This window comes from Taudactylus pleione, unplaced genomic scaffold (assembly GCF_031769625.1).
Source record: "Taudactylus pleione unplaced genomic scaffold, aTauple2 ptg000386l, whole genome shotgun sequence".
Lineage (NCBI taxonomy): Eukaryota > Metazoa > Chordata > Amphibia > Anura > Myobatrachidae > Taudactylus > Taudactylus pleione.
Window position 1 is genome coordinate 21,050,001 of NW_028284787.1, and position 16,798 is coordinate 21,066,798.

General features: G+C 47.2%; 1 protein-coding gene across 1 annotated transcript in view; it reads right to left on the reverse strand.

The window, feature by feature from the left end:
• Positions 1–16,078, reverse strand: part of EPB41L4B (erythrocyte membrane protein band 4.1 like 4B) — a 316,007-nt gene extending 299,929 nt beyond the window's left edge. Inside the window, exon 1 of the mRNA XM_088445740.1 lies at positions 14,879–16,078. Within this exon, the coding sequence (XP_088301866.1) occupies positions 14,879–15,187 (309 nt within the window). The 5' untranslated portion in view covers positions 15,188–16,078. The remainder of the gene's footprint in view (positions 1–14,878) is intronic.
• Positions 16,079–16,798: the final 720 nt, after the last annotated feature.

Genomic DNA, 16,798 nt, shown 5'->3' on the forward strand with positions numbered 1-16,798 from the left:
AAAGGGAATATGATTTGTAATATAATTTATATGTTTATAGTTTATGTTATATAGGGTGTTTGATAAGGTAACACTTATGATATATCAATATGGATGGAAAGATTTACCCATAAAATGGAATAAACTTTTTTAGTCCTATTATGAGTAACTATAGAAAGCACACCTTCTTACACATATAAAAATCTTAGGATTGCATATTAAATATATACTATTGGAAGAATCCTTAATAAATTCCTATATAGACCATTTGGAATCCTTTTTTCGACAATCATTTATGTAAACCTGGATTAATAATCGGATGAATATAATAATATATATAAAAATTCTGTCACTTCTCCACTATATGAAAATGCATATATCTGCAGCAATTAATTGAAACATTTTTTCATTATGACATGTGAGTACAAAGAATGATATCTGATTATAGCGTCTACTATTCAGATATTTATTTTGGATTCGATTAGTTATGTCTGAGAGACGTGAGGTATCATCACTAGTAATAGGGGCGTGTAATACATGTCAATCTCAAATAATAGAGGAGGTATCAAGGCATATGGAACTATCCGATTGGAGGATCCTATTTCTAGTAATCCTGGATTGGCTATGAAGGTAATATGGGGGTATTTAATGAACTTCCGGTAAGCGGCTCGGCTTACCCTGACAAAGCTATACAGCGAAACGCCGCGTCGGTCAGCGGCGCTCCATACCACTGTGTTCTTGCTATAATAGTCCTATATCCCAGCGTTAATATCCGAGATATGTGATACATAATAGAGAGATGTGTGTTGACACGCGGGATATAGAAGACTATATTCAGCTGATCTAAATGTATTATATTCAGTGACAATACCAATCACACTGAATTGAACCAAAAGTGATCATGAAGTACAGCATTATCATGTGAAAATAATCTTTAAGATATGCAAGTTGGCATTTAAAGGAATATATATTGTGCTGATATGAGTAGGAGCAGAGGGAAGTCCTATTTGCATACATTTTTCCCATCTATCTATGCGTTAGTCACTGTGAAAGATTAGAGTGTTTTACAATATATACCAATAGACTGCATGCATTATAGGAGCAATTGAGTACAAAACTCATGATACTATTTTAATAGGGTTCTGAGAGTGGAAACACATACTGACAATATATATAATTAGTTGCTGTGAGCGCTGCAGCAACTGAATAGAAGTACGTAATATATATGCCACCATAGAACTTGGTTAAAAACAGAAATATAACATTATATACCTGTGAGATTCACAGGATTGAGTCTGGTAGAAGAATATTATTCCTATATACATGCTTCAATGATAAGCATATATCAAATCCACTACATGATAAGTGGAAGCAGCTAAATTGGATATATTGTATACACTTGTGAATACTGATTAGATACATGCTGACATACTTAACATCATTAATAGGACATTGAGTGGTTTAGGAGCGTACGCCTTTTTATTAAGTCACTTACACTACACACACTAAAACCTTTTTTAATCATTTCGCTTTTTAGTCCTTTGATATTAAAAGCATAATATTAAAAGTTATGTTTTATGAGTATTCATTATAGTGCACCACTATGGACACTTTCTCTTTTCTCTTTTTTTCGTATCAATATATAATTTTATACAATATTTTAAATAATTTGTGCCTGAGACAAAGTTTGTGTACATTGAGCCATCAAAAATCAAAGGTTTCATTATCTCAGTCACGCCAAAATAATTCCGTATTTCAGAATATTCCATATTTCAGAATGTTTGGATATGGTAGAATATATATTTATTATGGCCCTTATAAAAACTAGCATCATGGGGGAGGAGGAGGAGCTGAGGCCGGAGGGAGTGTGCAGGGCGCCACTAGGCTGCATGGGTACATAGAAGCAGCAGCCAGAGCCACGGCTGCTACTTCCTGTACATCTCCTCCCAGTCCGCAAACCCCCGGCGTCTCTTTGCCACTTTCAACTCCCTCCTCTACCCTTGTCCTCCTCGCCTCCCCTCCTTGCTCTCTACCCTTGACTTTGCCACCTACTTTACATCTAAAATTTACTCCATACGTGAGGACATATTATCCCATCAGACACTCAGCACTCCTGCCCCTCCCTTCCCTGACCACCCCTCCATTCTGTCTCACAAACTCTGACATCCTTCTTCCCTGTTTCTGGAGAGGAAGTCATGGTCCTCATCCGGTCCTCCCCTCCTTCCACCTCCCCCTTGACCCTCTCTCTTCCCGTCTCCTCTGTTACCTGTCTCCCTCTGCCTATTCCCATCTTGCCCACCTCCGCAATCTCTCCCTATCATCTGGCACTGTCCCTTCTGCATTCAAACATGCCCTTGTCTCCTCCATTCTTAAAAAACCTATCCTGGATCCTAACATACTCTCCAACTACCGACCCATCTCTCTCCTCCCTTTTGCTTCCAAACTCCTTGAGCGTATTGTTTACAACCGCCTTACCACCTTTCTTTCTTCCCACTCCCTCCTTGACTCATTTCAATCTGGCTTCTGTTCTCTCCACTCCACTGAAACTACCCTCACGAAAGTCAACAATGACCTCCTTGCTGCCAAATCAAAGGGCCACTACTCTCTGCTCATTCTCCTTGACCTCTCTGCTGCATTTGACACTGTAGACCACCCTATCCTCCTGCAAATCCTTCACTCTCTTGGTTTCCATGGCATTGCCCTCTCCTGGCTGTCCTCCTACCTCTCTGATCGTTCCTTCTCTGTCTCCTCTCAGGACTCCTCTTCCCCCCCACTTCCACTAACAGTAGGAGTTCCCCAAGGTTCTGTTCTTGGACCTCTCCTTTTCTCCCTTTATACATCCTCTCTAGGTGAACTCATTAACTCTTTTGACCTCCAATATCATCTCTATGCTGATGATACTCAAATTTACCTTCCCACCCCGGACCTCTCCCCCTTGCTTCTTACCCATATCTCCAACTGTCTCTCTGCTATCTCTTCATGGATGTCCCAGTGCTTTCTTAAACTTAACATGTCCAAGACTGAGCTTATCATCTTCCCACCCTCTTCCATTACCTCACTTCCAACAATTTCTTTATCTATTGAGGGCACAACTATCTCCTCTATCCCCAAAGTGCGCTGTCTTGGAGTTATTCTAGATTCCTCCCTCTCCTTTAAACCACACATACAGCACCTCTCGCAGTCCTGCTGCTTCCACCTAAAAAATATTTCCAGCATTAGACCCTTCCTCACCTAGGATGCAACTAAAACCCTCATCCACTCACTGGTCATCTCCAGATTGGACTACTGTAACCTTCTTCTAGCTGGCCTCCCAGTCTCCCACCACTCTCCACTACAATCAGTCCTCAATGCTGCAGCTCGGCTCATCTTCCTCTCCAGAAATTCTATATATGCTTCCCCTCTCCTTCAAGCCCTACACTGGCTCCCTTTCCCCTTCAGATGCCAATTCAAGGTTCTTACACTCTCCTACAAAGCCCTCATTAAATCCACCCCACATACATTTCTGACCTTCTCTCCCTTCACACTCCTGCCCATCCACTTCGCTCAACAAATGCATGCCGCCTCTCTTGCCAACTGATTACTTTCTCCCACTCCCACCTCCAAGATTTTGCCCATGCTGCTCCCTACCTCTGGAACTCTCTCCCTATCAGACTCTCCACCTCACTGCCTATCTTCAAACGGGCTCTCAAGACCCACTACTTCATCCAGGCCTTCCAGCTCTCATCCTAACCCACATAATACTCTCTCCTCCCTATCTTCCCCTTCTGTGTCACATCTGTCTGTCTGCCCCTCCCCCTTTAGAATGTAAGCTCTCACGAGCAGGGACCTCTTCCCTCATGTGCTTCTCCTTACACTTTCTTCTACTCCTTACTCCTCATAAGGGCACCTAACACATCTCTGCCAACTCCCTGCTGCTTATTGTGAGTGTTTTAATCACTATTGCAGCAGTGTATATAATGTTCTTCACTGTACTGTGTTACTTGTTTGTTTTTGATTTTTTGGTTCACTTAGTTTTATGTACTATGTAAGGCGCTGCGGAACACTTGTGGTGCCACTAAAATAAAGGATAATAATAACAACAACAACAACCACTAGTGTGATCACTGTAGTTCTGGAGCCGCAGTGGGTGGGTGTCCCGCTAGCAGCCCAGAAACATAGCAGCAGCGGTTACCAGAGCCGCCGTTGCTGCTTCTTCTACACAGTGATTAACTAGTGGTCACTGTAGTTCTGGAGCCGTGACGGAAGGGTGTCCCGCTGGCGGCCCAGATACATAGCAGCAGAGGCAGCTACCAGAGCCATGTCAGGGAAAGCCCAGCCTGGTGTGGTCATATCTGATACGACCGTGCCAGGCAAGAGGTTAAAAAAATTGGGGTCCTACCAGACTTTTTCTGGGTCCAATCTAAATGAATGTTTTCTGTAAATTTAACAATTTAGCAGCTACAGACCTTGAAGCATGTAGCAGATGACATTGGCCCCAGTAGGAAAAAATTAATGAACAAATTGGCCCCTGCATGAAGAAAACCCACACATTGGCCCTGGTAGTAAAAAGCCAAATACATTAACCCATCAATATACAAAATAAAGCGGCGCTTTTTGATGAATTTAACACAAACACTGTCATAAATACTGTAAAATAGTATAGACCATATAGGTCACTTTAATAAAATTGTTAGACACTAAAATCAATAAGAACCTATAAGATTAATAAGCCAATGTATAATGTGAGATATGGTAAGAACTTACCTTTGTTATCTCTATTTCTACGAAGTCCATGGGGTTCCACAGGATACCTTGGGTATAGGTGTGACGTCAGTCATCGGGCACCATAGAGTTAAGCTTTCAGCCTCCCAGGATGCACTAGGGTCCCCCTCCTATACCCCGCCCCCGAGCCAAGGCACCTCAGTTAGTTACCAAGCCATAGGCGGGAGGAGGAGAAGGAAGAGAGAGAAAGAAGATCTGGATACACACAAGAATCACACGCTCACCAGAAGGAGACGGGAAACCCGCTGACCAGACCAAAGCCCATCTGCAGCACAGGTGCAACAGGGCGGGAGTCCTGTGGAACCCTATGGACTTTGTAGAAATAGAGATAACAAAGGTAAGTTCTTAACATATCTCATATTTTCTACTTCAGGGTCCATAGGGTATCCACAGGATACCTTGGGGAAGTCCCAAAGCAGTATCCTTTAAGGGTGGGGACGCTCCTGTGCTGAAAGGAGAATCCGCCGCCCGAAGGAAGCATCCTGAGAGGCGAAGGTGTCAAACCTGTAATACCTCACGAAGGTATGGACAGAGGACCACGTAGCAGCTTTGCAGATCTGGACTTCAGAGGCACCACGTCGAGCTGCCCACGAAGGACCCACAGACGTAGTGGAATGAGCCTTCACAGAATGAGGAACCGGCAGGCCTTCATGAAGATAAGCTTCAGAAATAGCCATACGGATCCAGGCTGCCAAAGTTTGCTTTGTAGAAGGCCAACCCTTTTTACGGAAGCCATAAAGGACAAACAAGGCGTCCGACTTCCTAAACGAAGAAGTGCGGTCAACATAAGTCCTTAAGGCCCGCACAACATCCAAAGTGGCCTCACCCACTGAAAAACCAGAACAACTATTTCCTCGTTAACATGAAACTGGGAAACAACTTTGGGAAGAAATTCAGGCCGAGTGCGGAGCACTGCCCTGTTCCCATGAAAAATCAAGAAAGGGGGTCTACAAGAAAGAGCCCCTAAATCAGAAACACGTCTTGCCGAAGCTATGGCCAGAAGGAAAACAGTCTTAGCTGTTAGCCATTTAAGATCCACTGAGCCCAGTGGTTCAAACGGCGGTCCCTGGAGAGCCCTCAGGACCACAGCCAAATCCCAAGGCGCCACAGGTGGAACAAAGGGCGGCTGAATGCGGAGAACACCTTGCATAAAAGGTGCACACATCCGGGATTGTAGCAATCCTACGGTGAAACCAGACAGACAGGGCCGAAACCTGTACCTTCAAAGAAGCAAGGCGAAGCCCATGATCTAGTCCCGCTTGTAGGAAGGAGAGTATCCTAGACAGACGAAACTCCCGCGGTGCATAACCTCTCGGTCGACACCACTGGAAGAACGTATGCCACACGCGATGGTATATTCTCGCGGAAGACGGTTTCCCAGCTCGTAACATGGTACGCACAACAGAGCTGGAAAACCCCCTGGACCTCAACATGGCTGTCTCAACAGCCACGCCGTCAAAGACAGCCGAGTCAGATCCGGGTGAAGACAAGGACCCTGCGACAGAAGGTCCGGTCATAGCGACAACCGCAGAGGACTGTCCACGGACAGACCCTGAAGGTCTGAGAACCAGTGCCGTCAGGACCACGTGGGAGCCATCAACAGGAGCGTCCCTCCTTCCTGTTTGAATTTCCGGATTACCCGTGGAAGAAGGGAAACCGGAGGAAACAGGTATGCGAACCGGAATGTCCACCAGAGACGCCTCTTCGTCTCTTGTGCGAGACCCGTACACCGGCAACTTGTTGTTGTGCCGGGACGCCATGAGGTCGATCTCTGGAAGACCCCACCTGTCCACCAGCAGTTGAAAAACGTCTGGGTGCAGGGACCATTCCCCCGGATGAACGTCCTGGCGACTTAGAAAGTCCGCCTCCCAATTTAGCACTCCCGGGATGAAGACCGCTGATATGGCCGGAAGATTGCGCTCCGCCCAAACCAGGATCCGAGACATCTCTACGAGAGCCGCCCGACTTCGAGTTCCTCCTTGCCTGTTTATGTAGGCCACGGTGGTAGCGTTGTCCGACTGGACCTGCACCGGGCGACCCTGGAGAACCCGATGTGCCTGCTGGAGAGCATTGAAGACCGCACGGAGTTCCAAGATATTTATTGGAAGCTCCGCTTCTGTCGGCGTCCACCTGCCCTGGAATAAGTGTGGACCCGAAACTGCTCCCCAGCCCCGAAGACTGGCATCCGTTGTCAACAGGACCCAATTTGGTACCCAGAACAGATGTCCCATGCTGAGATGGGTCGTCTGCAACCACCAGGCAAGGGACAGGCGAACCTCCGGGGTGAGCACTATCGTCTGGGACTTTAGAGACTGAGGCAGCCCATTCCACTTGGACAGGATCAGGTGCTGCAGAGGTCTGGAGTGAAACTGGGCATATTCCACCATGTCGAACACCGACACCATGGAGCCCAGTAACCTCATCGCCGAGTGTAGAGACACCCGGCGGCTGTGCAGACCACTGCGCACCCTCGACTGTAAAGCAGAGATCTTTTCCCCCGTCACAAAGATCCTTTGCTGTCCAGAGTCCAATAAGGCTCTGAGGTGCAGAATCCGCCGAGACGGGATTAGAGTGGACTTCTGCCAGTTTATTAACCAGCCGTGCCATTGCAGTAGCGCAATGGTCAGGTCCAAGTGGCGTAGAAGGAGCTCTGGAGATCCTGCCACTAATAAAAGGTAGTCCAAGTACGGCAACATGCGGACTCCCTGCAGCCGCAGAGAAGCCGCCATGACCGCCATCACCTTGGTGAACACACGCGGCGCTGTCGCCAGGCCAAAAGGTAAACGCCCGAAACTGAAAGTGGTCGCTGCGGATTGCAAACCTGAGGAACTGTTGATGGCGCAAAAGAATAGGGACATGCAGGTAAGCGTCCTGTATGTCCAATGACACCATGTAGTCCCCAAGTTCCAGTGCCAGAATGATGGACCGTAGGGTCTCCATCCAAAACTTCGGCACCCGCAAAGACTTGTTGAGTGCTTTGAGGTTGAGAATCGGACGATACGACCCATTGGGTTTCTGCACCAAAAAAAGATTTGAATAGAAACCCTGGCCCCTCTGGGAGAATGGAACAGGCACTATAACTCCAGCCTGGAGCATAGTGTGCAAGACCTTCCGCAGCTCCGTGGCCTTGTTCTGGTCCGATGGTAGACCCGTGGTGAAGAATCTAGCCGGAAGTCTGTGCCAGAAAGAGAGGGCGTACCCGTGGGAGACCACCTCGAGAACCCAAGTGTCTGTCGTGGTGACCGACCAACACCGGGCGAACTGCAGCAGGTGGCCTCCCCACTTTGGGATCCCCCAAAGGGAGGCCCGGACCGTCAGGCCGCAGGCTTGTCATCTGGCTTAGGGGCCGGACGTCTGGTACTCCATGCCTGCTTCCGGGGCTTGGCCGATTTCTTGGGACCAGCCTGTCGAGGAAAAGACTGTGGTTTGGGCCTGCCCTGGGCCCTATAAGACCGAAAGGACGATGGTCCTGAACCAGAAGGAGCAGCGGCCGACGGGAGACATGCCGATTTGGCTGCCGCCAGCGTGGCCACAATCTTGTCCAGATCCGGACCGAAGAGAACTTCTCCGTTAAAGGGCAACGCCTCCAAACCCTTTTTGGAATCAGCGTCCGCCATCCAGGATCGCAACCACAAGGTGCGACGAGCAGCCACCGCTGCTGAAGAAATTCGAGACACCAGAGTACTAATGTCTAAGGCCGCCTCGTTGATATAAGTGGCCGAATCACGGAGATTACCAATCAACTCTGCCTGATCGGTCGGACAGTCGGAATCAAAAGACGCCTCTAATGAATCCGTCCAGCGCTCCATCGCTCTGGCAACCCAGCAAATGGCCATAGCCGGCCGCGCTGCCCCCCCACAAGGGAATAAGCGGACATCAGGCTGATCTCCACCTTGCGGTCCATAGCATCCTTAAAGGAGGACATGGATGGCATCGGCAATGTGGCACTACGGACAAGACGGGTCACGTGAGAATCCACTTGTGGAGGGGATTCCCACTTAGCAAAATAATTATCCGCGAACGGATAAGCCACCACCAGGCGCCTCTGCGGCTGGTATCGCTTGCCAGGCTGTTTCCACGCCTCCTCAAAATGGTCCACTAACTGACCCGAAAGAGGAAATACTGTGGCGTCACCCTTCACATCCTTAAAAAAGGCATACTTGGATTTAGCTGCTGGGGGAACTTCGTCCTCAATCACCAAGGCTGTGCGGACTGCCCGAATAAGTCCAGGAATATACACCTTGGACCTAGCGTCAGCGTCCTTAGTATGGAGAGGTTCCTGATCGTAAGGATCCAGAATCTCCCCAACATCAAACGTCCCTTCATCATCCTCATAAGGAGCCGACAGAGACGCCACCGGCCGTTTATGTGGCCGCATCACAGACTCCCCTTGCAACACATCCGACAAGTGCTGTACAGAACTCGTCAGGGAGTTAACCCACGCCGGCTCCTGAGAAACCAAGAGAGGGGAAATAGGGAGACTGCGGGGTACCACCAATTGTCTTGGGAAACCCTGCATGGGTGACGACACCACTGACTGCTGGGACAAACCCATCTGCGTAAACGCGGGCTGCGGAGCTAACTGGCCCACTAAGGTTGTAAGCGCCTGAGCGAAACAAGCCCAGGGCGGCTCCTGTACCAGTGCTGTAACCGTAATAGGCCGCGCCATTGACAAACACTGCCGGCAGAGGCCCTCCGCGCTACCCTCCCCCTCCGCTAAAGGTACTTTACACGTAGTACACTGTAGCCGGAGAGGAAAATCACTTTCAGACATGATGGTACCAAGTATGTGACCCCTCTCACCAATTGTATTTTAAAGAGGCGAGAGACCACCCTGCAGCACCGCACCGCAAGGGCTTAGCTTTATTACTGTCCCTGTTATTTCTGCTGACAGTCAGAATAGAAGATACAGGCAGCAGCACTAGCACAGTCACATACAATGCAAAGAAAATCAATTCCTGCACTAACTAGCGCTGATCACTCGACTACGCAGACACAGAGTCTGGTAGGACACAGCGCTGCATACACAGACCTGACCACAGCGGAGGAGAGGTATGCAGGGGGACCCAGACCACGATGCCTCCGTCAGGGCTTCCAGCAGCGTTCACCATGCGTTCAGGAAGATGGCCGCCGAGGAGCAGAGAGGAGGCTGGCCTGGGGGAGGAGCGCTGCCACAGGGCCAGTCGGCAGTGTGCAGAGAGGGCTGTGTGCAGCGGAGGAGGCGCCGGCTGTGAGACAGGGAAGGCGCGCTCCCCTGGCATGCATTTAACCCCCCCGGGACGCCGCAGCGCTACCACTCTGCTGCGGTCCGCTGTCCCAGGGGGGTAGTGGAAGCGCAGGTTACATACCTGGCTCCACGCTGCAGCCAGTCCCCAGGGAGCCCCCTGCCTGGGGACTCTGGACCATGTAATAGCGGGGACCCACCGCGGGACCCCGCTGCTTACCTTGCTGTCCCCCTTGATTCCGGCCATGATCCGGAACATCTGGGGTCACCGCTAGCTGTGACCCCAGATGCTCACCAGCATCCCCGGATCGTTACCGGCGGGGATGTAGGGAAGACAGCATGGACGTCAGGACTGACTGTCCATGCTGTACATCCAGATGTGCAGCTACAGCTGCATGCAGGAAAACTTCAGGGGCTCTTCTTAGCCCCACTCCAACAGGTGCACCCGACTCCGGCCGGGCACCAAACTAAACTGAGGTGCCTTGGCTCAGGGGCGGGGTATAGGAGGGGGACCCTAGTGCATCCTGGGAGGCTGAAAGCTTAACTCTATGGTGCCCGATGACTGACGTCACACCTATACCCAAGGTATCCTGTGGATACCCTATGGACCCTGAAGTAGAAACATTAGGTACAGACCACATCAACACTTCCTGTTAATGTATATGCGTTTCGCTGCATCAACTAACAGCTTTTAAAAAAAAACAGCTTTTTGAAAAAGCTGTTAGTTGATGCAGCGAAACGCGTTAGTAGACCACTAGGGAGACCACTGGAGTATCTCTTCATTTGCCAGGCATCCACACACACAACGAATGGATTGACCAACTTGGATCCATCTTCCTGGAATATTTTGTTTGCCTGGGGACACTTCCTGCACTTTTGTCCATCCTCAAAGATCGGGATTTTTCAACAGACCCTGCCGTACAGTTTGGAGGACTCCAAGTGCAGCATACCATTGTATGTCAATAGGAGCATCCTCCTATCGGTATTAGGATCTGGTAACTATACCCTGGACATTTGAACTATACACTAAATTTGGTGTGTCACAATTTCATCCAGTGTCCTTGCCTTTGGACTTCATATATCTCTTAATTATCCAAGTGACATTATTGCGCATTCTTTCCCCCAATATTTGGCATATACATTAACAGGAAGTGCGTTGATGTGGTCTGTACCTAATGTATACATTGGCTTATTAACCTTATAGGTTCTTATCGATTTTAGTGTCTAACAATTTTTTAAAAAGTGACCTATGTGGTCTATACTATTTTACAGTATTTGTGACAGTGTTTGTGTTAAATTCATCAAAAAGCACCACTTTATTTTGTATGTTTGTTTTCTATTGGGCCTGACTAGCCCTTCTATAGTGGCAGCTAGAAGTAACCACTCATTACAACGCCTGTATCCCAAAAAAAAATTGGGGGGTTTTCTTTTGCATGTACATTAACCCCTCACATGAAGAAAAAACACACACATTGGCCCCGATAGGAAAAATAAAACACTTTTGACCCCACAGGAAGACAAAAAAAAAAAGAAACACAATTATTCAAATTCATTGCACTGCAGCCTGCCTTGCTGTGTGACTGAATAACTGTAGCGGGAGGCAGCATGCAGCTACATGACATCATATCGACGCATTTTGGTCTGTGTTTCATCCCAGGATTGGGCTTCATCTGAGCCACTTGGAAAAATACAGCACTGCCAGCCTACAAGATGCAACATGGTGGGTGCAGGCAAGGTTACATCAAAATTTGTGGGACCCAGTATAAATGAAACAAGTAGTGCTCCCCAATCAGGGGCACACAAATGAGGGGAAGTGAAAATGAATATATATTTATTAGGGATGTGCAGGCTCGGATAGGTTCGAGTTTGCACGTTGAGTTCGGATTTTTCCCTCCAAAAAAACGGAACTCAGAAAGAGGCAAAACGTCATCTTACATGGACGAACATCATCATTCCTGGACTGATGTTCGTCCATGTAAGATGACGTTTTGCCTCTTTCTGAGTTCCGTTTATTTGGAGGGAAAAATCCGAACTCAACGTGCAAACTCGAACCTATCCGAGCCTGCACATCCCTAATTATATATAACGCCATTGACAGACATATTGTACTTGGTGGTAAGGATGGAGTGGGGGACTCAATGAACTGCAGACTCATATTTTATACACAACTAGGAGGAGGGAGTGTGTTAGGACAGCTCTAACTCACTGGGGCCCGGCAGCAATAACATCAGATTGGCTGCCAGTCATTATAGTACACCGGCTGCGGAGAGCTTTCAGTCGACTCTGCAGCACTTTGTACATCGGTGTGGTGAGCTATCTCTGGACGTTCCCTGCTCACCACAGAGCTCCGCACAGCAGCTGCACTGTAATGACAGGCAGCCAATGTAACTTTCTGCTAGGCTGCCTGTCACACCTCACTCAATGCTGCCGGGGCGGCAAGTATAGACAGCTGCCCGGCAGCCATCAGGCAGACATAAGAAGACCTCTCAAACACTCCAGGTCCCTTATATATGTACATGTATATATGTACTGGGTGCGGGTCCCGGCGGCAGCCACACAGCGCCCACTATGTTATGGCAACCTTGTGCAGCTGGGACGTGGCCTGAATCACCAGTCACCTCGCTTGCCACCAAACTTCCGCTGACTACCTATTTATACTTACAGGAGCAGGGGGAAGTCGTTACCGAGCCGCATGTCACTGTAGTGCGGTGCAGCTACATGGTCCACGTCCAGGTAAGGTGCCAATGATGAGGTTTGCCCTGACTCCACCCCCGCTTTTTATATACTGCATATGGGTCAGGTCATCAAGGAAGCAGGGATTGGCCGCAGCAGAGCGCGTCCCCAGGGACCCGCCCATTTTGAAAAAGTGAGTCTCTGGTCCTCCATACCGGGTAAAATACGTGCTAGAGCGCATATTTGTGAACACATACCTTACAACTCAAATAATTGGCTCCTTTACACAATACATTTAGCAAAATGTTGCTAATTGTAATCAGTGCTCACGAGGCTGAAGTTAGCTTCTCATTCGGCCAGCTTCTTATTCACTTCTTATTCGAGCTCCAGCTTCTTATTCATTTTCCAGCTTTTATGCCCTATTTCATGACCAATAGCTTATTGGGCAAGACCAATTGCAAGTGGGTCATATGTAAATGACCCCACTGTGTGAGTTCAAAGTGTCAAATTTGTTGCCCAAGGTTATTTAACCCTTGCACAACTACAGCTACTTATTCAAATTTAGAAATTAGTGATTGTGCCCACTTTACCACCCTATTTCATGCCTAAAATCTTGTTGGGCAAGGCCGATTGCATGAGGTTTATATGTGACATTTCTCTGTGGATTCAAAGTGTCAAATTTGTTGCCCAAGGCTATTTAACCCTCGCACAACTACAGCTACTTATTCAAATGTATAAAATCTGGTGCTTGTGTCAAATTTACCACCTTATTTCATGCCCAAAACCTTGTTAGGCAAGACCAATTGCCGTGTGGGTTATATGTAAGTTAACCCCCTCTGTGGATTCCAAGTGTCACATTTGTTGCCCGAGGCTAGTTAACCCTTGCACAACTACAGCTATTTATTCCAATATAGAAAATCTGGTCGCTGTGCCCACTTTATGACCCTATTACATGCCCAAAAGCTTTGTGAGCCAAGCAAAATACAATTGAAATTTGTGTAATAGATACCATATTTTGTTTATTCAATTTAAGCTTAGTGATTCTATTTGATAAAAATGTTTTAATATAACATGTTCTTAATAAGAAGCTGGAAAATGAATAAGAAGCTGGCCGAATAAGAAGCTAACTTCAGCCTCGTTTAGTGCTCATCTTTAACATTACATACACACAATGCTTTTGTTATTTCAAAATTTCAAGTATTCAGGTTTACAGCACTTGTCAGTAATCAGTTCTGGTAAATGCCCAGCATTAAAAAAAAAAAAAAAAAAAAGGGTACTTTATGGGCTCATTGCAGAGGGACCTCAAGTGTCCTACACTCATTATTATCAATTATGGTAATGTCTAAATCCCCTTAATGGAGAGGACCCTGACGTCATCCGCCAGTGTCCAGCGTCATTCCCTACCATCCAAGCCGGCAGAGAGGAGGAATATAACCTTGTGGTGAACGTAGCAAGCCACTGAGCAGGAAGCGTGGCGAGCGCAGCAAGCCCGCGATGGGACAACTTTCTTCTTTAGGTGGGCACAACTTTCGGTACTTGTGTACGTAAAGTACACAAGTACCATTTAAAACATTCATTTGGTTCTCTCTGCAACGAGTCCGTCAAGTACACAAGTACCAAAAAAAATATTGTATTAAATATTAGTACATACAAGGTTATGGATGCCGATCAGTGACTTCAATAGGCAGGCAGAGTCATTTTAATGAATGCACATTTTAAATAATGGTAAAAAACTGAATGTATGATGTATTATTTCAATACAGGAGATTATAAATATTTTGGATGGTTACAACATAGATTCTTGGATCTATTCTCAGTCTGTAAGATATATTGAAGAAAGAATGCAATAGCTTGTTAAAAAATGTTTTAAACCTAGTACAGTTATGTGTTCATGACAAGTCGGGATGCTCATTATATTCTCTACGTTAAATGAAATAAGAGGAAGACGAAATCAGTGTAGTTTGCAGATCACGTGGTGAGCAGCAGTCAGCACCATGTATAATCTATAGTGTATGACCCTGGACCTTGTAATATACTTTCTTTATTGCCTGTACAGTGTACACTAACGGCCACCTTGTAAGTACAATGATGGTCTCTAAAGTGTAATTGAAGGGTTCCTTAAAGGGGCAGAAGTGGGATTACAGATAAAAGTTATTTCTACTGCCTACCTCTGTATGTGGAAGCAGTCACTGCTGCCTTGTGTAAACTGTACTGACATGAGCGAGCCAGGCGTGTACTTACCGGCAAGTCCACGCTGACATCGGTCCCATCCAATAGAGCCACCTTACACTTTAGCACGGACTTGCTGTCCCCAGCCGCGGGGATGTGGACTGTGGCTCCTCCACTGACCACTGTGGGAGGCAAAGGGGTCTGATGTGGATATAGTACGCCAGCAGCAGCAGAGGAAGCTGCGCCACCAGTGGCCCTCATCACCATTGTTCCTCCATCCCTTTCATCCCTGGCAGCGATTCTAGACGCGGCTGCAGCTCTCACACCGTGCCGCTGCATCGACCGCCGGCCAAAGGTCCTCCGCAGGAACCGCAGCATCATCCTTCACCTCCTCTTGGCCGCTTTCCTCCTCCCTCTTTGGCCCTCTCCTCCTCTTCCTGGATAACACAAGCTTTATGCACCTCTCGAGCACAGCCTTGGGGAGAAGTACTCTGCGCAATATGAGTGCTAGATTGTATCCAATCACTCCCACCGCCACCAACAGATCATCATACTGTGTAAATAAGCCTGAGCACTAAGTATAGCAGGTGTGGGGTACTAGTGCTCTCACGGAGATTGACAAATACAAGTATTAATGAATGTCCTTGCATAGATCCAAATAGAGATGAAAATCCTTATAGGTCTCCCAAATAAGCTAGTAAGAAAACACAGCAAAAATCAGAGTCCAGACCAGATGTCTGTTCCCTCCCCAGCTCAGGGGACTACTTCGAGATTTACAGAACTGCGGTCCTGATCCAGAGGAAAGTTTTCAGCGATCTTCGTTCGTGCTGCTCACCTTAGTGCAGCTGCTTGCCAGGACACGGAGATTCGGCGCAGGCACTCGTACACATCGCAAAAGGGCAGAAGCTGCAGCACCTTCTTATTAATTTACAGGAGAAGGAGGACAAGCCTGGAATAGCAATACTCAAACGCAATCTGGCTGCTAGGAAAACTATACTGACGATCCTAGAATAATAATCTGCTGGGAAGTCCTTAACAGGTCTCTGATTTATCATTCACTGGATCTACAAGTAAGAGGAAACGCAGTACAGGTATATTGCACCGTCCAAAAGATCCTTTCTTTGAATGCATCCGAAAAAAAATAAAAAATCTCTACAAAAGTAAGGGAAATCTTGCTTCCGTGTTGCTCAGTGTCTTTCTACAGTATTGTCATGCACTTGTTGGATCTAGTCTCCTCTTCTGGCAAACTGGAATGACACAAACATGGGTTTGTTTAGTTACCCCCTCCCTCATTTCTCCTCCTCTTTTTGTGTCGTTTTCTTTGCCTTTACTGTGTCTCCTCCCTCCAGTGTAGTTTGGCAGATTTCCCAGCCATTCTATTGACAAGTCAGCAGCAGGTGTTTTAACTCCATCAGCGCTTCCTACTCCAACGTAGGGGTTTGTTCATATACATTAGTGGTTCAGAGGTGTGATAATTGCGTTATCTTCTCCATTAACCCATTGCTGAATAGTGGATTTACATAATGTAAAAAAGTAATTGCTGAATAGACCCCTAAGTAGTAATTCATGAATGCTTACCTGCTCCACAATGCGAACCGGTATCCTGGCTCCCCGTGATTCTGTCTTCTCCTTCATCTCTGATATTTCCACATTCACAGCACTTTGGTTGTCTTTCTGCACATGCGATGGCCTGCTGCTCTAAAAGATCCATTTATGCGCATGTGTTGTAAACAGGCTACCCTAGACTACCAATAGCTCTGTCCAGACAGCCGACTACAATACAAACGGCTGCAGTGGATGCTGGGACATAAAGGGGGCGGAGCAAACACGGAGGAGTGCCTGAAGAACAGGGAAGTACAGTATTCCACTTTCCTGTCCTTAACATAAGAACAAATAAATTAGACGGTCCGCAGACAGGGAATCTGTAACAGCAAAAGAAACGGAAAAAAAGGCTTTCCGTTTCTTAGGGGCCTATGTATCATTGAATATTAG